This window comes from Furipterus horrens, unplaced genomic scaffold (genome assembly GCF_987537825.1).
Source record: "Furipterus horrens unplaced genomic scaffold, mFurHor1.1.pri manual_scaffold_4, whole genome shotgun sequence".
NCBI lineage: Eukaryota > Metazoa > Chordata > Mammalia > Chiroptera > Furipteridae > Furipterus > Furipterus horrens.
Window position 1 is genome coordinate 32,689,489 of NW_028327174.1, and position 27,342 is coordinate 32,716,830.

The window sequence follows — 27,342 nt, forward strand, 5'->3', positions numbered from 1 at the left end:
ATATATGTTTGTTGTTTTAAGGTCCTAAATTTTAGGGAAATTTATTATGTAGCAAGAGATAACTTATACATAGCAAGTAACAGCTGCCAACACATCCAGATAACATAGAATCTTAATTTAGATTCAAAGAAAGATAATCACTACATTGTAATCCAGCAATTTTGTTTATGGAAATCTTTTCCAGGAACTCTCACCGGGTTTATACACCAAGTTATTAGGGATTATTACCTTACATAAAAAATGTTGAGCAGTAAGAGACTGCTAAATAAATTATGGTCTGTCAACTTTAAGTAATTTTAAACAACATTTAACAATAAGTTGAAAGACCTTATAATGATACAAACAACAACAAAAGAATATAAAGTTGCATGCATATTGCACTTACAACTCTGTAAAAACCTATTCATTAAAAAACTAGTAAGAAAGTCTTAGCTTAGCTCCAGAAATAGAAGTGAAGTATTTAGGGTCTGTAAGACTCTAACAACTGCAACCACTGTGACGCAGTGAGGACTTTCATTTCCGTATGCATATGTAAGACGACCTTTGAGGACTCGCAGAAATATGAAAAGAATGAGACCTTTATACAGAACTAAGATTCTTGCATCACCAGACACTGTTATGGCTTCATTCCTACCCATGTGCTGGTGAAATTCATCAACATTAACAAAATTAAAATGAACAGTACAATTCACTGAAATTTCATAATGGGCCATGGTCTGAGGTAGGCACTTTTATAATATCTTAATTAATTCTAGGGTAAAAATGATTCCTAAGCCAGAACTGAGATATAGACATGACTGTCAGATGATGCTACATGACACCCCTTCCACCATTTCTATTCATATTAAATTAATCTACATATTAGCAGAACGAAGCATTCTAGTAGCCAATGTGACCACAGAGGCAAAGATAGGAGTGATTCAGCCACAAGCCCAAGAATGCCAGCTGCCATGAGAAGCTAGAGGGAGGTGGCCTTGCTGACACTTTGATTTTAGTCCAGTGATATTGGTTTTGAACCTCTGGTCTCCAGAACTATGAGAGAATACATTTTTTTTGCTTAAAACCACCAAGCTAATGGTAATTTGTTATAGTTTTCATAGGAAACTAACACATTAGTGTTTTCTTGAGGATTTTTGTGTTGATACTCATAGGGCATATTGATTTGTAGTTTTCTTGAGATATCTTTGAATACTGGCCATGTAACCCACATAGCTAAACTTGTACCCATAAAATTTATGTTCTCTTTTGTTTCTAGCCAAAGCTAGTCCTTCCACCTAAAATTTGACCACCTCCCCTGAAGTCTACTCAAAAAAAAAAATTGCTTCAGCAATTCTTTCCACTTTCTTCTGCATCATTAATTTTTCCCTTTCCACTTTCTTTTGCTACAACACAAAGCTGCTATTATGTCTGACCTCTTAATTAAAAAATAAAATAAAACCCTCTTCTGACCCCACTTAACCTTTCAACTACTATCTTTTTCCTTCTTGTTCTTCATGCAATTCTTTATTTAGTTGTCTGTGCTTACAATCTCTACATTCCCTCTTCTCATTCCCTCCTTAATCCACTCCAGTCAGGGTTTTGCCAACACCAAGACAATGAACCTGCTTTCTTTAAGATTCTACATTGCTATATACAAGTTCTTTTTCTAGCACCATCATAATATTTGATATATGTAATTGATCACATTTTCCTCATTCTAACATTTTTATTAATTTATGTTTCAGGCTATCACCCTGGTTTCCTCTCTGTTTAGGCCATTCTATCTCAGTGTCCTTTTCATTTCCTTAACCTCTGCATGGTGGAGAGACCCGGACACACACCGTGGTCTTTTCTATCAACTCTTTTATTCTAGCTAATATATAGCCTTTCTCTTTTCTACTACCATCTCTGACTACATGTCATCTAATATTAAGGCTTTTAATACTACAGTAGTCCCTCTCTATATCGTGGTTCACTTATCGCGGCCTCACTATATCGCGGGATTTTTTAAAATACTGTATTTAATTATTTATTGTGGATGTTTTGCTATATCGCGGGATTTCGTGGTACTGTTTAATGTTGTTAAAGTTATGGAAGTTTAAGAGTGTAGAATATGTTTAAGAACATAAATAGTGTTTATAAAAGTGTGGAAAAGGTTAATAAGGGAGTGGAAAAGGTTAATAAGGGACTGGGAATGGTTTATAGTGTGGGGGAAGGGTTTATAAAGCCTTAAAATACATATAAATACTAAAATAAATGTAAGGTTCCTACTTTGTGGATTTTCACCTATCGCAGGGGGATCTAGAACATAATACCCGTGATAAGTGAGGGAATACTGTATCTATATGCCGGCGACTCTGAAGTTATATTTATATTCTAGACTCTCCAGTGAAGTCCAGACTAATATATTTAATAGCCCACTTTAATATCTCTTTGGATGTCTAATAGGTGTGTTATAAAGGACTTGTACAAAACAGAATTCCTAATTCTGCCACCAAACTGGTCCTTCTTACTCTTTTCCATCTCAGTGAATAGAGCTCCCTCTTAGTAATAGGTCAAAGATGCTGCTGTCACTCTTATCTCCCTCTTTTACTCTCTCCCTTCATCTGAACTGTCAGAAAATACTATTAACTATATTTTTAAGATATATTCAGGAATTGAGCACTTTTCATTAATTTCAATGGATTTCCAGTGCCCTAAACTGTACCTGATGCACAGCAGGCATGCAATATTAATTTTTTTAAAGAATGAATGAATTGTGTTATGTGCTTGCTCTCTATAACTTTTTTGAAATGCTAGGCCCATAATACCTTTATGTGCTATAATCGAGCCCATGTGTTCCTCTATTCTCATCTTTTCCACTAACCAACAAGTATCACGTGCTCCAAGTGTAGCGACCTACTTCATATTCCCCAATTGATTATGTTGTTTCATTCTTCTTTGCCTTCCTCAATGCTGTTCCCTCAACCTAGAACAGTCTTACACTTTAAGAATACTTCAAGATTCATCTCAGCCAGCAAAAATATCATTCTAACATAAATATTTCTCTGCTGGTGCTTGCCTACTTCAGCACACATAAATTCTACCACAGCACAAACCACACTCTGCTGATGTTGGCCTGTCTCCCCATCAGAGCTCTGAGCTCTGTGTCTTGCTCATCTTGCTTCAGTATTCTTAAAGTACAGCACAGAGCCTGGCTCCCAGAATGCAATAAATGTGTGCAAATGGATGAATAAAAGGATTCTTACGCATATTGCATTTGTTCATATATGGAATCATAAAACGAGGGATAATAAAATATATTTTTACTATAAATATTAATGAATGATTCTTTGGTGGCATTTGACACTTACCTTTAATGGAAGAATGAGCTGAATATTTGCTTTGGGAGTGGTTTATTTTTATTCCTCCAAAGAAATCCAAAGGCAAGCAAACATTTCCTCTTCCTGGCACAGGTCTCTCTCTTGCTCTCTCTCTTTTTAAATTTTATTTTATTTTGAAAGAACTCTTAACATAAGATCTACTGTCCAACCAATGTCAAGGTGTACAATACATTAGTATCAACTATAGGTACAATGTTATATGGCAGATCTCTAGAGTTTATTCATCTTGTTTAACTGAAACATTATGCCCATTGATTACAATGAAGAAAAATATATTAAATGAGTATATTCTAATTTTATTGAAAAATGTTTGTCAACCTTTCTGTGCCATATATTGAACTAAATGAATCACCTGCTTTTGCTACTTCTCTCTCTTTCTCTCTCTCTCCCTCTCTCTCTTTCTCAAGATTGAGACAGCCAGTTGTAAGCTCTAACCAAAATTGTACTGTAACAATACAAAGAATTAAAAGATGTTTTATTATCATAAGGTTGCAACTACTATGTACAGAAGTATGTGGAGGCAGCGACTGGGAAAGTAATATGAAATGCAGTTCAATGACATTTACTGAGTACATACTGTGATCCACACATTGTTCTGGATGTGATTACAAAGAAGGAACAGTCCCTTTCCTGGAGGAGTTCACAATCTCATTGCATTTACTCAAATTGTTGTAATCTCCTGTGATAAGTAACTGTGTGCCATTTTCTCTGTTCCCAGCTTGGAGGACACCAATGTGCCACCAGAGTCAAACTGCTTAGGTTTCAGTGGCCCATTAGAGTTTATGAGTTTCTAGGGAATTACAGTGGAGAATGGTGACTGTATTATGAGTGGGAACTAAGGTAGTTTTTTGGGTGAAGAGAAGAAAAGAGCTTTTGGTATGTAAGAAGCAAGTATCTTTCTCACATAGTTACCAAAAAAAAAAAAATATATTGGTGTTTCTGAAGCACAATAACTGCAAATGTCCTATTCAAAGAGCCAGTGTATGGGCAAACTGACGCTTGAGCTGTAGTTTTGGGGATGATTCTTGGAATCTGGCTCCTTCTTCAGATACAGCATTGGTATTGGTTCATAGCCATCCTTCCCCACATCCAAGAAGAACACAGCTTTTTCTACCAGAACCAGTCCCAGAAAAGGCTGGGCCATCTCCTACCTCACAAGCAAAAAGATCTAAAGTTTTCAGTGCTTGTTCTAGGACCTAAAACACTAAAGGCTTATTCTCTATCTTTCACAAAAGACCAAGACCTGAGAAGCAAAAATGTCTTTTTACTCTCCTTGAGAAGGGACAGCATTGCCACCACTTCCCAATCCTTCTGGATGTATTAGCCTCTGTGTAGGACAGACAAGGAAATTCTCTACTTCCAGACACAGGCCTGCAAAAGTGGTGAAAAACAAAATGTTTGTTAGGTCAGAGGTACCCTCCCAAAAATCTATTAATACAGCAGGTGTGTGTGTGTGTGTGTGTGTGTGTGTGTGTGTGTGTGAGTGTCCATGTCTTTGAACCTCTCAGCTGGATCAAAGGATTTAATGATGCCACCAGGGCTCTTTCTTTTTTCTCTCTGCATATCTTGGCCCTGATTTCTTCAGTGTGAACATCAGTCTGCCAGCCCATTTCAAAATAGCAACTTCCCTACCTTCTTCCCTTATCCTGCTCTGAGGATTCAGGTTTATTTGGCATTTAGTACCCAAAAAACTCAGCAAGAGGAAGATTCTTTTTTTCTCAGGGTCTCTGGGAAGGATTCCAATGGGCTCTGCCTGTTCCCAGACCACAGCTATGTTCAGGAGGATCAGGTACTTAGATTGACTAGCTAGGGTCACACACTTCCATTACAATGCAGAGGATATGAGTGGAAGGAAGCCCCACCAGGTAAGACAAGTACCAACTCCTAAGAGGGAAAGAATTTTAGCAAAAAACAAAAACAAAAAAAAAGAGTAAAACCAAAAAACCAAAACCAAACAAACACATGAAAATAACTAGAACAGCTGTTTGTTATCCTAAGAGGAATAGTCAGGTTGGCTTCCAGACTTGTCGCTGGGTAGTTCGTGATGCTGATAAGAAACTGCAGAGGCAGAAGCAATTTGAGCCTATAGGGAGAGATGAGTTTTTAAAATGTTGACTTGAAGATAACTGCAGGACATTCGAATGAAGTAATCTCTTGGAAGTAATGAGTGTCAGGAGCATAGTAGAAAGATATATGTTGAAAATATAATATTTTAATATAAAATTGATTCGTGTTAGGATACATCAGGGTATACTGTGGGAAACTCACCACAGTTTTTACGTGGGTAAATTCTTTAGCAAAAGATCAATAATCTATGCTGACTCTTTTAGAAGTGTCCGTACAATTTTATCCCCTCACCCTCCCACCCCCCTAACCGCCCCAGATGCTGCACTTCCAGTCATCTCAGGATTCTGACTGCTAGGCTTGGGTTTGGAGTCCCGGTTACTCGGCCTAAGAGACCCCGGCAAGGCAGTCAGAAACTACAATTCCCAGCCTGCTCTGCGAGGGGGGCGGGATGAAGCGGGGGCGGGGCGGGGAGGGGCGGGGCCAGGAGCAGCCACCCGGCGATCGGTGAGGCGGGGTGATCCAGCGGCGCTGAGCTGAGGTGGTGAGAGAGGAGATCCCGGATGTGGAGAAGCTGGGGAGAAGGCGTGTGGGGAAGATGGACTCGGTGGAGAAAGGGGCTGCCACCTCCGTCTCCAACCCGCGGGGGCGGCCGTCCCGGGGTCGGCCGCCGAAGCTGCAGCGCAACTCCCGCGGCGGCCAGGGCCGAAGTGTGGAGAAGCCCCCGCACATGGCAGCCCTAATTCTGGCTCGGGGCGGCAGCAAGGGTATTCCCCTGAAGAACATTAAGCACCTGGCGGGGGTTCCGCTCATTGGCTGGGTCCTGCGTGCGGCTCTGGACTCGGGGGTCTTCCAGAGGTGCGCATGTACTAGAGCGGGCAGCGCGGCCTGGGTGGGGGTCCGGGGTGGGAGTCGGGCCACGGGAGAAGCATGGGCTGCGGGGGGCAGTCGCTGCTGGAAGGGGTGTGCGAGATCCGGCGTGTCTGGGCCCCAGCTGAGAACCCAGGGAGAACGGGCTCCAGCTTATTCCTTGTTCTGTAGCTGCTAATGGTCTGACCTGGGACAGTTCCGGTCCCCGCCCTTGTGAATGCCACCCATAAACGCGGAAATTTTATCTTAACCGTCGTCCGTCCGCAGCTCTTGTTGACCTCACTGGGTAAAGGAGGCCACTCCCGTGAAGTGACAGTGATAATATGTGAACTCTTTCAGGCAGGGGCCATTGGGGATCCACGATGGCTCAGCGTCTGATACCCACTTGGTGCTGATCCATTAGGGAGGCATCAGGTTCATTAATGGAGTGGGGTGTAAATGTGAAGGCTTTCGAATTTTAAGCTCAGCTTGGAGATCCTTTCCTGACCTTTGAAAAATACTCTACGCTGTCTGCCTGTGAGTCAGCACAATCTAGGGCTCCCCACATTTGTACACAGGCGAGAGACAGTGGGAAAGGGTAGAGCTGGCTGTTATATAAGTTCGTAAGTGGTTGTATCATACCTTTGGAACCTTGGCTGCCCTAAGGACAGTTTTATTGTGCATCATATAGAGACATTGCCAGATGCCATAATGGTTTGGAGTTACAAGCTGATGTCATTCATAAAAGATGGGAGATAGAATTCTGTGCCAAGAATGAATTTACACATAGTAACTTCAGCCTAATTATATTTGAATGTGTTATTGTGGTGAGTAAATTATTTTAACCTTCGATGTTTGGGTTTTGGTTTGTAAAGAGATGACTGTCTTTGAAGCATATTAATTACCCAAGTTTATAGACGTGATTTTCATTTACTCCATCTTGTTTAAAAAGGACATACCAAAAAGTATAAATTACTAATTTCTTTATTGTTTTAATCCAAAGGAAGCCTGGGTGGAGTGAGGTAAATAGGAGCTGGCACCCAGGAGATAACACTAATGTGGCAGGAAGTGTGCAAAGCAGAGATAGAGAAAGACGTGGGGATTTGGTTCAATTCAGTAAACACTTGCTGAGCCCTCATTTCTGCTATATTCATCCAGAGGAATAATACCAGGGTGAATGTGACATGGTTCTTTCCAGTGAAGCCCACAGACTTCTGAAAATGTTTATCTCCTTATTAAGCGTATACACTGAAAAATAAGGACTGAGAAGGTGCATCCAAACTGCAGCGATGTAGTAAAATGAGCTAGAAATCAGAATTACAGGTTGAGAGGAACCCTCATTGACAACTCTTTGCTTGCATATGTGAAGAAACCCCTTTCTAACTGGCTAACCAAAAAACAGTAAGGCTTGTTTGAAGTACCGTCAGATTCAAGGGAAAAAATTCATTCAGCAGATACAGGAGTGGGCAAAAGTTTACAGTTGTGAGTATGCAAAAACACAAGAGTTTATTCTTGTGTTATTATTTATTAAGTATTGTATTATTTTCCATATGGGCAACTATAAACCTACTTTTACCAACTCACTTTATTTATTAACTATTATTTTGTGACAGGCACTGTTTTGTGTCCTTAACCATAGGTTATAGCGATAGCAATAGGGCCAGTCCCTAGCCTCATGGAGCTTGCATTATAATAGGGAGAGACCAACAATAGACAGACAAATTAAGGTACATTTAACAGGTGGTAATAAATATTTTAAAATTAAAGTAAGGTGATGGTACACTCTGTCACCAGAATCCTCTGTTTCTTTGTTCTTCTACATAGGCTCTCCCTTTAGGGTGTCAAGGTGGTTGTGTTGAGAACTACAGAACTTTCCTCACACGTAACAACTCCGTCTAAACCTCTGTACTCAACCAAACTCCAGCATGGTTTCTAGCAGCGTAAGTCCATGTTCTTAGGATGGTCCCAGCCCCCCTTAAAAATACCTGCCTGAGAAAACTCAATTCTGCCAGGAGCATTTACTTTTCTTTTAACATATAGCTTCTGAACTCCCCTCTTACAGCAGTTACTTTAGAAGGCTTGCAATTATAAATCTCTTTTCTGCCCTTTGAGATCTCAATTTACCACCCAAAACTTTCCTCGAAGACCTGACAGCCATCTCTGAAATGTGAGCATTCTGACAGATAACTCCCTCAGTCCCAGTCCCTGGGGAGGATAAAGGTGCCTTGCTTCAGCTTGCACCTTGCCTCCTGTAAAGTTAGGAGTTTGCTTCCCTGGGTAAGCACCAGTTAACAAACCCAGAATGGCCTAGTAACACCCCTCAGTGCCTTTCCCTTAGCACACCCCAGCCTTGTTTAGGGGAATTTAAGTTGAATTCATGCTGGATTCTTTTCCCTATTGCAATAGTTAATGAACAAGTAAAACCTGTCCTTGCTGCTATAACTAGTGTCTGGTTTTGTTTATCCTTGACAGTATTCCTCGTATTCTGCCAGGGTTGAGTCTAGTCAAAAAGAACCTTCCTCTTTACAACTTTAACGTCGATTCCATTGGGTCTCATTGGGTCCCTTGCTCATCCCTGAACTAGTCACTGCGTCTCTGCAAACACAGTGCTTGTCTTGGTATAGTTTCGCCCTGTCTTCCACTCCTGGAGCGAACAATGAAGCACCTCTGAAACAAAGACAGTGAGGTTCATCAAGAGAAAAATTGGAGTGCAGTTACCAAAAGAGAGAATAGATGCTGTAAGTCAAAACCCAATAAACAGCCATTACGGCAGACATTGGGGATTTTGCTATGAAATTATTGGGAAACACATGCGTACAAGTATATTGAACAGTGATTTTCCTGTTTTCATTTCCTGGAATGCATTTGTTTAAAACTCCATGAAAGAATAAATGACTGGATTATTGGATTAACTTTTTCTGTGCCAGTTTTATTTAATACATCTAGGCTACAGTATAAACTCCTTAATGTTTTATACTTTCAGTCACCTATGGTATCTGTCACTGTACCAATAGTAGTAATTAGAAGTCATAAAATTAGTACTTCCCTTACTAGCAAAAGAAATATCATCTTTCTGAGTCCCTTTTCTAACTTAAAATATTGTCTGTTAATGTGATTTTCCTCTGTAAGTCACATAGCTGCTTGCTACCAGGCATCCTGTCTAGGGATCTGGAAAGTTTAACTCAAAAGTTAATACAAGGAACTAGCTCCACTTCCTCCGTGAAGCTTTTGCTAATCCCCTCTGTGGAAATTAATCGTGCCTTTGTTTCCCCATGTGTGGTAGTAGTGTTCATTCCTTTATTTAATGCATGCGCTGTGCTGGGAGGTAAGACCATAGACCCTGGAGTCAAGGTGTATGGACGTATTAAGTGCAAATTTGGGTCAATCAGTGTCTCTGTGCCTCTGTCATCTTCAGAATAGACTTGTGTCTGTATCATAGGCTTACTAAGGGAATTAAGTGAGATAAAGTATATACAACCCTTAGATTAGTGCCTGGAATACAGTATGTGATCTATCCTTGACATTTTTCCCTTGCATTGAAGGGTTTTACAGTCTTCATCTCTTCCTTGGACCAGTTTTTTTACTGGTAAAATGGGAAAGTTGTAATTATTCTCTAAGTTTTTTTTAATGCTAACATTCTTTTGAGCGAGATTTGGCCTAGGGTGAACCCGGCTCTACTAAGAGGAAAGCTTCTTGTGAGTAGATACTATCTTACTCACTTTGGTTTGCTTTGTATTTCAGAACTTCAATTAAAATGTGCTGGTTTGAATTTAATTGACTTATTCTGAAGCTGCAGTTATCGAGTTTAGAGCAGTCTACCTGCCTCTCATCTTCTCCTTTGTTTCTTCAACAAACATTTACTCCAGGAAGGAAATGAAGGAAGTCTGACCGATTTGTGTTTTTCGGGACTGGAATATACCTTGGAGATTATTTTGTTCAAATTAATGATTTGACTCTACTGAGGCAGATTTTTCTGGTCTGATCAGAATCAAAGCTCGCAATACTTTGAAAGTAACTAACTTGGATATTTAGCAGTCAAGAAAAATGCTGGGATAGTTTTCTTTTCATTTAGTAAAAAGTTATTGTTAGAGCTGAGTTTCTAAAAGCTTGGTTTTCAACAATGGCTCAGTTCTAAGTAAAACTCAGAACAAATTTGTTTTTTTAATCTATTGCCTAACATACTTGTAAGAAATAAGCGTTTTTAGGGTATAGACTTAGGACTAATGAAAGGCTTATGTTATGTTTAAAACGGCTGCCTATGATTTGAAATAACTTTTATAGCCACCATGGTTGAAATTCCAGTTTTTCCTGTTAGATGTAGTATGACTTCAGGCGAAGCTAAAGCCTTTGGCATTCAGATTTTGACATTTACTCTAAACTTGTTTTTAAATTTTATGTGGCCTGTCTGTTCACTTGCTCATTCTTTCTCTTTTGCCCTTCCTCATCTGATTCCCCTAAACCAAAGGAAAATGATCTATTTACTTAGACCCTTTAATAATAGATGACGATCATTGGATTTTAAGTGCCATTGCCTTACGTAACACATACAAATTAGACATTTGGACCTTTGCTGGTCTGAAAACAGAACTTCAATTTTCCTTCCAACAGAGTCAGTGTGAGGATTAAGTGAGACTGTAGATGTTTTTTATTACCATTTCTATTTTATTATTTTGAACCATGAACATTTAGTTAATGTTCATTCTGTGTTGTGGTTTATAGTTAATCCTCAAAACAACCGTATGTGATAATTACTATTATCACCTCTATTTTACTGAAAATTGAGGCTTTGGGAGATTATGGGTTTTGTGTAGTTATATAGCTAGTATTAGTGGAGTCAGGACTTGAACCCCTTCCTTTAGAGCCCATACTCTCAACCACTTGCTATTTCATTTAAAAAATATGTATTAGCACCTGTTATACAGCAGGCACTATAAAAATATTTTGTAAAAGGTAAGAATTATATAAAGGTTAGTTATTGCTTCCTTACCTCTCTTAATGACTTAAAGGGAATTATAGTACTGTGTCGACCTCTGTCTCATGGTCTGGATATCCCCAGTGTCCAGGCTAGTGCCAGAATAGGACTAAATAGACATTTCATGAATGAAATAATTAATGAATGATAAAAGACAGTAAAGAAGAAAAACAAGCAAACAAACCTCTTCTAAAACCTTTGTTTTTTAAATTTATCTTTTAAGCACTTAATAACGATCACTGAATCCTGTGTTGTTGAATTTTCATACAGAAGAGATCAGGATAATAAAGTAAATAGCTTCAGTAATTTATTTCAATTAGTGATGTAAATTATATGCCAAAAGACCCATATTTTTGGTTTTACTTTTCACCTTTAGCTATATTCTATTATCTTACCATCCTCCTTCACCTCTATTTTAAAAATTCACTAGGTTTTCAATAGTACTTTACTTTTTATATACCTTTGACTGTGACACTTCTCTATTGAAAAATCTATCCTCAAATTTTTTCATATTTTGAGATGGAGGAAGATGGGGTGAGAGTAACAGAAGTAGATATGAGATACCTGATGCCTAGCCAGTGCCTCATCTTATTTAATAGGATTCCTTAGAAAAAATTGGGGGGTAGGGGGTGGAGATTAATTGACTTTACTTCTAGATTTAAATTTTCCTCCTGCAGATATTAAAGGGAATAAATGAAATAAAGAGATGTCAGAAAATGTTCTTTACTTTCTTTTCACTCTAGGCAGTTAAGTGGAGATACTGTATTTGACACTTGTAGTTCCTCTTCAGAGAATGTTGAATGAAGAGGATAAAGAAAGTACATGCATATATCAAAGACTATAAGTCATTAAATTATCTTTGTGTAATACGCTGTTAAAACATTATGGGTAGAGACTTCCACCAAGATGGAGGCATAGACAGACACGCTACATCTCCCTCCACAACTAAGAAGGAATACAACTACCTCAAAACTAGAAACAATCAGAAGTTCCAGAAAATAAAACTGCATGGAAGTCCAACGAACAATGATATAAAGAAGAAAAACTCATCCAGACAGGTAGGAGGGGCAGAGCTGGGGCGGAGAGGACATGGTGTAGTGGTGGCGGCAGCAGCGATAGTGGCAGGCTGGCAGAAAGCACAGTTACAGGTTTAAAAAAGTCAGGAGGGACACCTGGTGAGTATTCCCAGCTCCTTACCAGACCACGAAGCTCAGGGCCCCAGCACCAGGGAAAATCAAGCCTCATTGCTTCTGACTGTGCAGACCAGTAGGGGTTGGGGCGGAGGCAGAAATGGCCAATCTCTCAACAGAGTCTGCTTTTTTAAAGGGCCCCCACAGTCCTAGAACATCCCCAGACCCATCTATCTGGGAACAACAGCCAGGGCAGCAGCTAGAGAAGGACCAGTCCCATACGGAAATGGGAGAAGTGCCTGGAAAGGGGCACGTGCTGGGCAGGCAGCATTGTTTCCTCTTAGACCCCTCCCCCACATACAGCACCACAATGTGGTGAAAAAGGTCACCCTGTACTGATGAATCCCTAAAGCTCCGCCCCTTACAATGTAAAAGGAGCGACAGCTCTACCTTAGACACAGAGGCAAACAAACACAGGAGCGTGTCAAGATGTGGAGACAGAGAAGTATGGCCCTAAAAGGGGAACGGATCAAAGTTCCAGTGGGAGAACTAAGCGACGAGGAGATAGCCAACCTAACAAACAAGGAGATAGCCAACCTAACAGACACAGAGTTCAAAACACTTGTGATAGAGATGCTCACAGGCTTGAGAGATATGCTTGAGTATGTCAAATGCACAAGAGAAGAAGTGAAGGCTATGCTAAGTGAAACGAAGGAAAATCCACACAAAACCAATGATGAAGGGAAGAAAACCAGGGTTCAAATCAATTATTTGGATCTTAAGGAAGAAAAAAACAGTCAACTAGTACAGAATGAGGAAACAAGAATTGAAAAAAATGAGGAAAGGCTTGGGAACCTCTGAGACAACTTTAAACATGCCATCATACGAATCATGGGGGTGCCAGAAGGAGAAGAGGAAGAGCAAGAAATTGAAAACTTATGTGAAAAAATAATGGAGAAGAACTTCCCAAGTTTGGCAAAGGAAATAGACATACAAATCCAGGAAGCACGGAGAGTCCCAGGCGAGCTGGACCCAGAGGGGACCACACCAAGACACATCATGATTAAAATACCAAAGGTAAAAGATAAAGAGAGAATCCTAAAAGCAGCAAGAGAAGTGGAGAGTTGCCTACTAAGGGGTGCCTATAAGACTATCAGCTGATATCTCAAAAGACACTTTGCAGGCAAGAAGGGACTGGCAAGCAGTATTCAGTGTGATGAAAAGCAAGGACCTACAAGCAAGGTTACTCTATCCAGCAAAACTCTCATTTAGAATTGAGGGGCTGATAAAGTGCTTCCCAGATAAGGTAAAGCTAAAAGAGTTCATCATCACCAAGCCATTATTATAGGAAATGTCAAAGGGACTTAAGAAAAAGAAGATCAAAACTATGAACACTAAAATGACAACAAACTCACAACTATCAACAACTGAATCTAAAAATTGAAAACAAAATCCAAGTAAGCAAACCAGAATAGGAACAGAATCATAGGTATGGGGATCATTTGGATGTTATCAGCTGGGAGGGGGAAGGGGGAGAAATGGGAAAATGGTGCAGGGATTAAGAAGCATAATCAGTTGGTAGAAAATAAATGGGGAAGTTAAGAATAATATAGGAAAGGGTGAAGCCAAAGAACTTATATGCACAACCCATGGACATGAACTAATGGGAGTGGATTACTGGAGGGAAGGGGAGCAAAGGGGAAAAAACATTGGAACTACTGTAACAACATAATAAAATATACTTTAAACAAACAAAAAATAAACATGGCTAGAGTAATATTCACTTCTTCCATTTATAGCAGTGGGAATTTATAAAGGTCCCTGACACTCTTCAATAGAGACTTAACACACCTCTCCATAATGGCATTTTGTTTTTAGTCATCATTCATTTCAAGTCTAAATGAGCAGCTGTGTTAGCTGCAGTTAATAGAGCTGTTAAGCTAAAATCTCCTGAGCCAATCTGGTCATGTTCTAATTGTTATCAATGGGCTGGAACCAGCTGATTGTGTTCAATTATTTACATACCCATTAATAACTGGCAAAAATAGTTGCACATTTTTGTTATTTTTGAGCCCAGACTTATCATTTAGTCTCTTCTAAGGTTAAAACTTCCAGTTTCATGGTTTGGCAAAGCCAAGTTCATTTTTTTAGCAAGTATATTAAAATACTTTATAAAATATTTTAGATTTGAATGAGGAATAAGAAGGAAAATATGTTTAATTTTCTTTAAATTTGAACTTCTAGAACTATTGTGCTTAATATACTAGTGGCCCTAAAAGTACCAAGTGTCTTTCTAATTTTATGAAACTATATCTAGAGCTACATAAATGATATTTATATAAATAATGCTATGCTATATGCAGTATAAATAGTTCTATATATAAATATAAATATATCCAGGACATTTTATTCAGATATTTTAAAATATTGCTTATATTCAAAATACTTCATAATTTTAAACATTTTATAGTACAGTGGTACCTGGGTACTCATTGTTAATTCATTCCGGAACTTGTGACAAGTGCTGAAAGCAATGAGTACCGAACAATCAAGCATTTTCTTTTGCGGGATGGTGTCGTGACTCATGAAAGTTCTAGCAAGTGAGTCCAAGCAAGCGCCAGTGCTGAAACATTTTATTCTCATCAAAATGCAATGAGTACAGGATTGACAAATTCTGAAGCTGACTAGTACCGAGGTATGACTGTACTTTGGATCCCTAACACTATTTTGATGGTACAAAAACTATTCTAACATTATGTAAGCTGTATTTTTGGGTTTTAGAGCTCCTTTTTATCTTTAATGATTTCTTTTAGTGATTTGGCATTATTTATTTATTTATTTTTAATATCTGTACAGTGTGTGGGTTTCAACGGATCACGATGAAATTGAGAATGTGGCCAAACAGTTTGGTGCACAAGTACATCGAAGGAGTTCTGAAGTTTCAAAAGACAGTTCTACCTCATTAGATGCCATCGTAGAATTTCTTAATTATCACAATGGTATGAATTTAATAGTTTATTCAAAATTTTATGTAATTTCCAACTTGCTTATCATTTTTGAAGACTTGTTTTACCATTGCATTTAAGATTTCTGGCTTGCAAAGTACCTTATTCTGATGTCCTTTTAATTTGTCTTTTTTAAGAGGTTGACATTGTAGGAAATATTCAAGCTACTTCTCCATGTTTACATCCTGCTGACCTCCAAAAAGTTGCAGAAATGATTCGAGAAGAAGGATATGATTCTGTTTTCTCTGTTGTGAGACGCCATCAGTTTCGATGGAGTGAAATTCAGAAAGGAGGTAATCTGTTACATCAGTCTTTATTTTAGCTCATTTTATGGAGAATCAGTTATCAGTTTTTTCATATGCAAATATTCTTTAGGAGTAAGGAGGGTAAAAAGGGAGCCATCAAAGAGAACATGTGATTCTTAACTGTAGTAGGTAATGGTAGTAGGTAATGACATTTCTAATCAGTTCTGAATCTTTTGATTACTGAGGCAAGACAGTGAGCCCAAATTAATTCTTTGCTTTACTTTTTACAAAGGGATATTTTAACACTTTATTTGCCTTTTGAGATTGACTTATAATTTTTCTAGATCAAATAATTTTATGTTTGTTCTAGACATGTTTGATAAACTCATATGGATGCCATATAGAATTGTGAGAATAGAAAGCATCCACCAAAAAGTTTTGGAGGACCTCAAGAAGGAATTGTGAAATTACTTCCCAAAATATGTAACTCCTTATGTAAGAAGACATTCATAGGGTTTAGCGAGAGCCTGATTTCTAGCCAGATGAACTATTTAATATTTAATATTAAATATATTTAATAAAATATTTAATAAAGAATAGAATCACCGACAAATAGATAAATGTAACATATTTCAGGAAAGGCATTGGTTCTTTGACCTTTGTTGAATGTAGCAAAGCTGACAAAATTGTCTCTAACATATGTGTAACTGAAGATGTCGTTTTTTTCAAGATGTATCTTTAACATGTCATTCCATTATCTTCTAACATCCATTGTTTCTTATAAAAAATCAGCTATAAATCTGACCATTGTTTCTCTGAAGAGGATTTTCCTCAGGCTACTTTTAAGATATTTATCTTCAGTTTCCATAGTTTGACTTTAATTGTATTGCTGTAGTTTTTTTTGTGTGTGTGTTTATGGAGTTCACTGAATTTTTTTATATCTATAGGTTGATATTTGTCAATAGGATTTCAAAACTTCTCTTTAAACATTCCTTCTGCCACTTTTTCTCTCTCCTCTCTTTCTGGGACTCCCATTTTAATGAATTTTAGACTATTTTAAGGGGTGCACATGTCTCATGGTCTGTTCTGTATTGTTTGTTCATTTTTTCTCTTTGTGCTTCATTTTGAGTAATTTTTATTGACTTATGTTTGAGTTTGTTGATCACTTCTGACTTGCCGAATGCACTGTAAATTCTTTCCAGTGAACTACTTCAAATACTGTTTTTTGATTGTAGAACATACCTTTAGGCTATTTTTTAGAGATTCCATTCTCTTGAAATGTTTCATGTTTTCATTCTTTTAAAAAAATCTTTTTCTCTAATTTTTTAAAGATGTTCATGATAGTTATTTTAAAATCCTTGATTGCATATTCCAATATCATGTATTTCTGCTTCTTTATCATATTTTATCATATGCCAGACATGGACACTGTAATATATATTTCTTCTGTTGGGCTCATAGAATAAGGGGCTAATCACTTTGATCTAATTAGGAGTTGGGCTGGGTTACAGCTATAATTTCAGTTCACCTCTTCCTGCAGGTGTCTGTCAGGTATCTTGTATGTATTGATAGTAGCCCTGTGCTAACAGGATGGTCGGGGTCTAGCACTGTGAAACTATAATGATATTTCCTTGCCTTCCTGCCAATTCCCAGCTTCCTGTGCCACAGCACACTCAGCAAAGTTCTGTCAGGGGAATCATAGGGTGGAAAGAACTAGCTCTGTGTTTGAGGTTCCTACAAATAACAATCTGGGACACTAGTCCACAGGGCCATTAAAAACTCTTCTAGTTTCTCCTTATTCCAGCAGAGCCTCTCTGCGTATGCCAACCTTGATCTTTTGCTTACCTCCTCCTCAAACTAAACAAATATCCCAGTGAGAATCCAGCCACTGATCCTGTTCATCTAGGAAAGACTTGTCCCTCTCTGTGCTCTTCTTCAAAGTACGACTTGAATTATATAATTTTTGCATATTTGCTTATTGCCTGTCTCCACTACTAGATTGCACAGTCCAGGGCAGTAGAGAGAATTATGTTCACTGCTGTGTGTCTGGTTCCTATAAATCATTACCACATATTTAATATATGTTTGCTGAGTATTTTCCTAATTATGTCAAAGATTGGGGTGGAGTTGAGCACAGCATGGTTTAGTTAGGGAAGTACGTAGAGGTTATTCCTAGGAGCCTTTTTATGCAGAAGTGACAACCAAAAGTGCAGAAAGATTCTGAAGAATTACCAGCTATTAAACACACACACAACACAAGTGCAAACATACACATCCACAAACACAATTTAGGTAAAAAGGTAAGGTAATCGTACTGAGTGCTCATTTATTATGTTATGATAATTAATGTTGATTTTGCTGAGCCTTCATTACCAAGATTAATAATAAATAAGCACTACTTATTATTATGGTTAATATCTTTTTTAACCACTAGTAAGAATGCATAATATATAAACATTTCTGTCACTAAAGTAGTTTCAGTAATTTAGTGGGGAAGTCTTTCCTTTTCTATAGTAATTCAATGAAAGTCATTTCTAAAGAACATGAGGTAAATAATACATACATTGTATTTCTATGGAAACAAATAATGAGAAATAGTTTAAAGGGGTCAAATATTGAATATGAGTATTTTATAACAAATCATTTTTTGAAGCTATTATACTTTAAGGCTGCCTTAATGTCCTCCCAACGCGTTAATTTATATGGCTACCTTAAAATCCTATTATGCAGAAATCCTCTATGAAATACTTTATTTTCCTATTATTATTATTATTAGAAAATAAAAATAAGTCATCAGATTATTAGAGATTTTATTAAAATCCTTTTATTTATCCAGATACAGAAATATTCTATATCCTGAGTTTTATTTTTATGCTAAATGAACACTTTTTGTATCCAAAGCAATGTGGACTTACTATCCCTTTTTGCTTTTAGTTCGTGAGGTGACTGAACCTCTGAATTTGAATCCAGCTAAACGACCTCGTCGACAAGATTGGGATGGAGAATTATATGAAAATGGCTCATTTTATTTTGCTAAAAGACATTTGATAGAGATGGGTTACTTACAGGTTTGTGCCTTCATTTCATAAAACCTTTTAGATGTGTGTATACTTTGAGTTTTAGGGAAAATGTATGGTCCAGTTCATACTGGAAAATATCAGCCCTGGAGGAAAGGCAGGAACTGACAAGACTTATTATCTGAGGCATTTATCCTACACGCTTACCCCAAACTGATCCTTGGAATCCACTCAATAAATATGCAAGGAATTCTGCTACAACTATAACATTAAGATAAGAAATGAATCAAGTGTTGAATGTTCTACACATATCCTGGTAGTCACGTTATTCCATTCAAAACTCTGTGTTTAATTTACGGTTATGTTACTGTCAGGTTGTGGTTGTACAGTTGAATAACCTCTCTTGCTTTATAAAAAAACAAACAAAAATCCAGTATAGTAGAGGTGAAACAGCACCAAACTGGGCGTCATGAAAACCAATTATAGTTTTGTCTCTATCCCTATGTAACATTGAATATATTGTTTTATCTGTTTTTGCTCTTCTCTTACAATAAGGAAGTTGGCTGTCTCTCTTATCTTTAGAGCCTACATGGTTACATCACATAGTTATAGCTATTATTTATTCAGCACTGACTATGCACCAAGGACAATATGAAACACTACATATGGTGTCTCTTATAATCTGCATAGCAACAGAATAAAGCCCAGTTTTTCCGAGGAAGAATGGCAGCTCTGAAAAATGAACTGATTGGCTTAGGCAAAAACAAATAGTAAATGGTACTATCAAAATTTGGATTCAGATCCTTATGTTACTCAAAAAATAGCATTAAAAAAAAACAACCTCTTCTCTCTATAGTAGAAATTCTAATGTGAGTCATGCTCTGACTCATGCTCTGAGGGAAAAGTATTTTTCCAATCTTCTGCTTGGTGGATTGGCAAACTGTAGACTCACTATTAAGTTTGAGTGTTAAGGAAAATAAATTTGACAGAGATACCACCCTCCCTAACTATGGTTTGACCCTTCCCTAAAGTGTGGAAAATAATGAAGTGTCTTATCATAACTAGATTTGTGAAGAGACTAGCAATTCTGAAAAATGAAATTTTTCACTAATTAATCTTGATATTGAAATGGATGTAATCATAGGAAAGGTTTCTCCTCTTGTTCCCTTATTCCAGGATCAGGAAACCATCCTTACCTTTGCTCACATATGACCCAGACAGTATTGCCACTCCCATCTGTAGTGCAGGGATCTAAGGTAATTCTGTACAATACATACGGCAATTATTTTTTCCTCCCCTATCTTGGCACTTAGTTTTAAATAGGAACAAATTTCAAAAACATTTATACTGCTTTTGAATGATGATGAGAGGGACACATTAGAACACAAGATTCCTGTGATCAGAATACTAGAAGATGGGTATTATTTCTACGTTTTGCAATCTTAAAATAGAAATCTATTCAAAGAAAAATGAGAACTTGCACTGTATAGATAAAATGTTAAAGTTATTTATGTGCTTTAACTATATGGGAAACAAAAAGAAAAACTTTCTCCTCAAAAAAAAAAAAAAAAGAATGTGTTGTATGTCACTATATTACTGGGTTATTCATTTTTCTCTGTACTGTAGAAATGAATTCATTGTTCTGTTATTAGAAGATTTTGATGTATGTGAAGGCATGTTAGAAACAGTACTCATGGCATTTGTACTGTGTTTAGGGTGGGAAAATGGCCTACTACGAAATGCGAGCTGAGCACAGTGTGGATATAGATGTGGATATTGATTGGCCTATTGCGGAACAAAGAGTGTTAAGGTAAAAACAAGACTTATATGGCCTTTGCATGAGACCCTCACATTATTTTTAGTAGATATGTTTAATTGTACTTATAAACACTGATTTGTGATACTCCAACCATCTGAGCATCTGTGTAATTAGTTTGCTCATGTGAGGAAGACATATACATAAAATATTCCTTTAATGACTTATTTAGTAAGTTGAGAAACACGTAGTCCATTTAGACCACACTATTTAAGCTCTACTATAAGGTGAGGTGTATATGTGAAGTAAAGATGAAGGGTAATGTTTGAATAATTGAATGGGAATATGTTATTAAGTTTACTGGCATTAACCAGATGAGAAGGAGTGATTAGTATTGCACTTGTATTCAAAGGTCTATTTGGTTTCTTTTAGATATGGCTATTTTGGCAAAGAGAAGTTTAAGGAGATAAAACTTTTGGTTTGCAGTATTGATGGATGTCTCACCAATGGCCACATTTATATATCAGGAGACCAAAAAGAAATAATATCTTATGATGTAAAAGATGCTATTGGCATAAGTTTATTAAAGAAAAGTGGTATTGAGGTATGTGCCCCTGAATATAGCAATGTTTTTTAAGGTTATGATTCAGGGTCAAGGAATATGTGAGGGAAATGAGATATATATTTTTAGTATTATCTATTAAAATATCTGATATTTAGCCTTCACATACCTAGAAAATTATCATACTTTTTACTTCTAAGTGAGTAAAAAGTCAACCAGCAAGTAATATTTATTGTTTATTTAGAAAATGTGAACATAACATTTTTAAATAGGTGCTATATAGTTGCCATAGGATCTTGCAACAAGAAAGATTTAATAAACAGGTGTCAGTGTTTTAGAAACTAACAGCAAATATCTTACAGACTTTAAAATGTAGCTTATTGTAGCTTATTCTTATGATTAAAAATTTTAATTTAAAATAGCATAATATTTATGTTTATTTTCAAAAATTGAAGGCTGTGATGATTTCTCATAGTTTACTAAAAATCTCACATATGTGGTCCTAAGCTGTACAAGAGACAGAGCATAGACTTTTCTTTGGATAAATTGAATTATAGGAGAATCTTAGATTGGCTTCAGACAGTGTATGTTGTGTTTTTTACCTGTAGATAGAATCCTTTCCACTGTAGGAAACAGTGTCTTTCACTTTTACGGTATTACTAAATATAAAACACTTTAAAACTTTATTATTTTAAAATAACAGTTGATTTTACTTAGTTTGTCCTTCAAAAGGTCAAAGGACTACTCAGTTGTGACTTGTATTGTATATGAAGTATTACCTTTTCCTAAAAGGTTTCTGTTTCCTTTATTTTCTCTCATTTTGCCTTTTTTTTTAAAGGTGAGGTTAATCTCAGAAAGGGCCTGTTCAAAGCAAACACTCTCTTCCTTAAAACTGGATTGCAAGATGGAAGTCAATGTACCAGACAAGCTCGCAGTCGTAGATGAATGGAGAAAAGAAATGGGACTGTGCTGGAAAGAAGTGGCATATCTTGGTTGGTATCTTTTCATTCAGCCATAATAAAATGAACCAGGATTTTTTAAAAGAAATAGAAAATAAGAAAAAATTCCCAGGATTAGCATTATTATAAGGAAATAGAAACTCTTTTGCACCACTGACAAAATTTTTAAATTGGGATAGCCTTTTTAGAATTTACTTTGATAATTTTTATCAAATGTAGCCTCATGGTGTGATTACCAACACATGCTATGGAGTCAGACCACAACACTGACTAGCCAGTTTTGGTAAGGAAAGCCTTCGTTTCCATATCTGTAAACTGGAACTGTTAAAATTTCCTATTGTTGATGTAGACTTCCACCAAGATGGAAGCTTAGATGAACACGCTCAGTTTCCCTCTACAACTAGAAAGGAATACAACTGCCTCAAAACAAAAGATAACCAGAAATTCCAGAAAATAAAACTACATGGAAGCCCAACGTATGAAGCTATAAACCTGCGGTGCTTGCCTGGACGGGTAGGAGGGGCGAAATCAGAACCAGAATGGGAAGGTCGGGCAGAGCTGTTTGCGGTAGCAGTGGGGAGAGCGGCAGGGGGAGCAATCCCGGCTGCAGTTGAGCCCTGGCAGCTTGCGACCCCAACGCAGGGAAAGGCAGCCCCCCCCGCCCCCATTGCATCGGACGGTGAGGTCCAGAGGGTGGGAGGACAGATCCTGGTCTCCCAGTGGAGAATAACGGCAGGAATCCATCTTGGACCCCCACCCCCACTCAAAGCGCCACAGCATGGCAAAAAAGGTCGGGATCACCGCCAGTCGCCAGATAGTGACAAGTACATGGGGCTCTACCCCCCACAGCCTACCCAGGAAGCAAAGCAAAACACAAATCTGTCAAAATGAAGCAGACAGCGATTGAAATCCCGGTGACGCAGCTCACCAGGCAGCAGATGAAGAACCTGACAGATGAACAAATAAGAAACCTGTCAGAGGCTCAGTTCAGGGCTATTGTTATAAGGTGGCTGACAGAATTAACAAAAGATTTGGAACAGGACAGGGAAGGAAAGAAAACCACTCATACTGAAACAAATGAAAACACGTACGAGACAAGTGGTGAGGAAATAAAATCCAGAGATCAAATCAACAAACCAGAACATAGAGAAGGAACAAACAGTCAACCAGTGCAGAAAGAGGAAACAAAATGTAAGGAAAGTGAGGAGCGGATCAGAAACCTCTGGGACAGCTATAAGAGATCGAACATTTGGATTATAGGATTGCCAGAGGGTGAAGAAGAAGAACTAGAAATTGAAGAATTATGTGAAAAAAATAATGAAGCAGAACTTCCCGAACTTGGGGAAGGAAATAGACTTAAAGGTCCAGGAAGCACAGAGAGTTCCAAAAAAACTGGACCCAGAGAGAACCACTCCAAGACACATTATAATCAAATTGTCAAAAATTAAAGATAAAGAGAGAATCTTAAAAGCAGCAAGAGAGAAGAAAAGAATCATGCACAAAGGGGTCCCAATTAGACTATCAGCTGACTTCTCAAAGGAGACTGCAGGCAAGAAGGGACTGGCAAGAAATATTCAAAGTAATGAAAATCAAAAACCTACAGCCACGAATACTTTATCCAGCCAAACTATCATTCAGAATAGAAGGGCAGAGAAAGTGCTTCCAGCACAAAGTAAAACTGAAGTTCATTAGATCCAAACCACTATTATATGAGATGTTAAAGGGACTGGTTTAGAAGGAGGATCAAAACTATGAACATTAAAATGAAAACTGCATCACAAGAACCAACAGCAGAAGCTAGGGAATCGAAACAAAGGCAAACTAAATAGGCAACGAGAGTGGAAAAAGAACTATAGGTACGGGGAACATACTGGGGGGAGGTCAGCAGGGAGGGGGAAGGGGGAGAGGGAGAGAGATGGTATAGGAATTAAAAAGCATAGTGGGAGGGAATGGCATGGATAGGAAGAGGTTGAGAAGAACTTTATGCACAACCAGTGCAACCAATGGACATGGACTAAAAGAGGAGGACATCTGGAGGGAGGGGGGCCACTGGGTGGAGGGGAGCAGAGGGAAGGGAAATTGGGACAACTGTAACAGCATAATTAATAAAACTTTTTTTTTTTAATTTCCTATTGTCATTGGTCTGTTTTAGAGATTAATGACATAGCTGAGTAAAGCGTTTAGCATATTTCTAATACATAAAATACACTGAACATTTTTAGCCATTACTAAATGTACATAGTTTTGACCCCAAAGTTTCAATTCCAGGAAAGAAATTGGACAAATGTACTAATAACGGAGGAAAAAAAGAAATCACCTAAATATCCTGCAAAAATAGAATATCCATAAAATAAAATACCTTATGCAACCATTAAAAACAGTGCTGTAAACTATATTCATTGACATGGTCAGATGTCACAAGATTTTTGCATAGTATTAAGAAAATATATTTCTTAGATGTCTACTATATGTAGGCTTTGAACTCGTTCCTGAGATATAATACTTACAGAACTCACAGTCTAATGATGTCAGTACTTTAAATATCAATAATGGAATGTTATTAAAGTACATAATAACTATAAATCATGTATGAATTAAATATTTACCAGGGTAATAAGGTCCTCAAACATAGAATGGTTTGGAAGCATATATATGATCTGGGCACTTTGGACTACATGTGGAGATTCTATGGATAAAAATACTGTAGAACCTCTGATAGAAAATGACCCATTTTTATAAGAAGAAAACAGTTCTAATGGAACATATAACAAATCCCAGCTATACTTCTTACCTGTGCAACCTTCAGCAAGCTTCTCTAAGCCTTGGTTTTCTTATTTATAATATAAACACAAATCAAACTTTGTAAGGCCATTGGGAAGAAAATCAGAAATGATAAAATGCATAACATAGTGCCTGCATATGAGGTCTGTCAAAAAAAAGTCCAGCCATTGTTAATACAATGAGAAAGATTTGCATGACATCGATGTAGCCCGGCAGCCAAGGAGAGTGTACTGGAATGCACATGCGTGAACAATGACGACTTCACTGTACTAGTTAGTCGGGGTGGTAGATGCCATTGAGTGAGCATGTGCACTGTGTGGTCATTACATTTAAAATGACCCAGTGAGTAGAGCAAGAATCTGCATCAGATTTTTGTTAAGCTTGAACATTCCTCCACGGAAACTATCCAAATGAGTCAGAAGGCTTTTAGGGACGATGCTGTGACTGCAGCACAAATAAAAGTGTGGCACAAACCTCCAAAGATGGTCAAGAATCTGTGGAAAGTGATCCACGTTCTGGAAGGCCTGCAACAAGCAGAACACCTGAGAACGTTGAACGTGTACAGGCTACAGTCAACAAAGATCAGAGACCGTGAGATCCCACGGTGCCTACTCTGAAGGGGACTATGGTGTCATTGTTCTATGTCCAATGTTTCTGGTGTCTTATACCTTCTCCAAAAAATGTCGTTTTCATAGTACATGGCTGGATACTTTCTGGATAGACCTCATATAGTAAAAATAAGTATATTACTTATATAGGTAAAACTATAGAATTATGTATGCCAAAATGTAGTGACTGACTACCCATAAATAGTGAAAATTATTATGATTTTGAATATTTTTGCCTTTATTTTAAAAATGTTTCTACCTATATGATATAAGAAGAAATCATAAAAAGTAGAGGTCAGAAAATCAGGAAAATAGAGAATAGACTTCAAATTTTTATTTAAAATATCAGAGCAGTGTTTTATATGGACCACATAAATACAATATAGAATAACATATCCTTTAAAATACTGACATTTTTAAAGTAAAATTTAGTAAGTAAAGCTTAGTTTGAGGGATGGATAATACAAAGAAATACTTGAGTTTTCATCCGCTCGGTGAAAACAGCTTAAATTTCAGTACATTTAAAAATAAGAGAAAAATGTAGAAAAAAGTAAAACAAACTCTTTTAAATAGCACTTTATTATTGGTTTTTCTCCATAGTATAATAATAGTCATATTTAGAATGGTCAATCTAAGGTACTGGGAGCTTCTGAAATTCATCCTATCAAAAAAGGGGGTGCGGATTATGAGGATGGGGATTGAGAAGAAGCAAGGTAGAAGAGAAGGGATGTAGTTATGTCAGATATAATGGTGATTTTTCAACAAATAATTGATATGCAGATAAGAGCTATTACAGATTAAAAGAGACTTAAGATACATATCAACAAAATGTAATATGTGGACCTTGTTTGGTTTCTGATTTACGTAAATCAACTATAAAAAGACAACTTTGAGACAATTGGGGATATTTGAATATGTACTAGACTATTAAATGATAATCTAATGTTGATTTTGTTTGATGATATATGTCACTGTTTAAAAAATATATGTATCTATTAGAGATAGTGCTAGAGAGTTTTGGGGTTAAAATATATCTGGGAATTTTTTCTCCCTCCCCTCCAAAAAACTAGGTGGCTGGGAATAGAGAAAAAATATTGATAAATGATCCAAAACATTGATAATTATTCCGCATGAAGTTGGGTTCTTGCATATATCTTAACTTTTAAATAATTCATAATTTATATATAGAATTTCTAATAATTGTAATGTGCACGACAAACAGAAAGTATACTCCATTCTCCTTCTTTAACTGATAAGGGTTTATTTGGAATTGCTTCAGGGAAAACCCTCTGCTTCAGTTATACTTTTAAGTACTTTAACATATTTTTGTTCAATATAATTTTTAGTATTTTTATATGCAGTGCTTTAGGTTCCTAAAGTTACCAGAATTTACTTATTGGTTGCTGTGTGCATTATTTGGGAAGAATATTCTGTCTCTTTAAATATTCAACCAGTATTTCTTTTACTTGATAGGAAATGAAGTGTCTGATGAGGAGTGCTTGAAGAAAGTGGGCCTGAGTGCTGCTCCTGCTGATGCCTGTTCCACTGCCCAGAAGGCTGTCGGATATATTTGCAAGTTCAATGGTGGCCGTGGGGCCCTCCGAGAGTTCGCAGAGCACATTTTCCTACTAATGGAAAAGGTTGCTAATTCCTGCCAAAAATAGAAATTAGTATAATGTTGGGAAAGAAAGAAACAATCTTCTTCAGCTACTTTTATTTTTTTTGATTAAGTACAATTCCATGTTCTAATGTTATAGAGAATGTGATTTGATTTGTGATATATCTTCATATCTGTGAAATAATTGTGCTGTACTTTTCTCTTTATGCAAGATAATTATTGATTGATAACTGTCTTCTCACATTTTTAGTAAATGCAAGGAAGAACATGATCAAAGTTGACTTTGTATTGTACCCTGTAAAACTGTGTTTGTGTGCTTTTAATGATGCTGATATTTTATTGATATGGGGATGGTGTATCTGGTGAGACATGCTCTTCTATTAATAAAATTACATTTCACAGACTCGATGAAAA

The 27,342-nt window shown here is 37.2% G+C and overlaps 1 protein-coding gene across 1 annotated transcript; it reads left to right on the forward strand.

Moving 5' to 3' along the window:
- Positions 1-5,939: 5,939 nt before the first annotated feature.
- Positions 5,940-27,342, forward strand: CMAS (cytidine monophosphate N-acetylneuraminic acid synthetase). Its single transcript, XM_090272908.1, has 8 exons — positions 5,940-6,284; positions 15,234-15,376; positions 15,520-15,675; positions 18,562-18,695; positions 20,360-20,454; positions 20,833-21,004; positions 21,801-21,954; positions 26,784-27,342. Exons 1-8 carry the CDS (start codon positions 6,025-6,027, stop codon positions 26,972-26,974), a joined length of 1,305 nt encoding a protein of 434 aa, XP_090129034.1. The 5' UTR covers positions 5,940-6,024; the 3' UTR covers positions 26,975-27,342.

What these genes read in the sequence shown, in the direction of transcription:
- CMAS (XM_090272908.1), top strand. Translation starts at nt 6,025, where the DNA reads ATGGACTCGGTGGAGAAAGGGGCTGCCACCTCCGTCTCCAACCCGCGG. An exon ending in TAGAGATGGGTTACTTACAG is followed by an intron (nt 18,696 to 20,359) that starts GTTTGTGCCTTC and finishes TACTGTGTTTAG; the next exon opens with GGTGGGAAAATGGCCTACTA. An exon ending in TAAAGAAAAGTGGTATTGAG is followed by an intron (nt 21,005 to 21,800) that starts GTATGTGCCCCT and finishes TTTTTTTTAAAG; the next exon opens with GTGAGGTTAATCTCAGAAAG.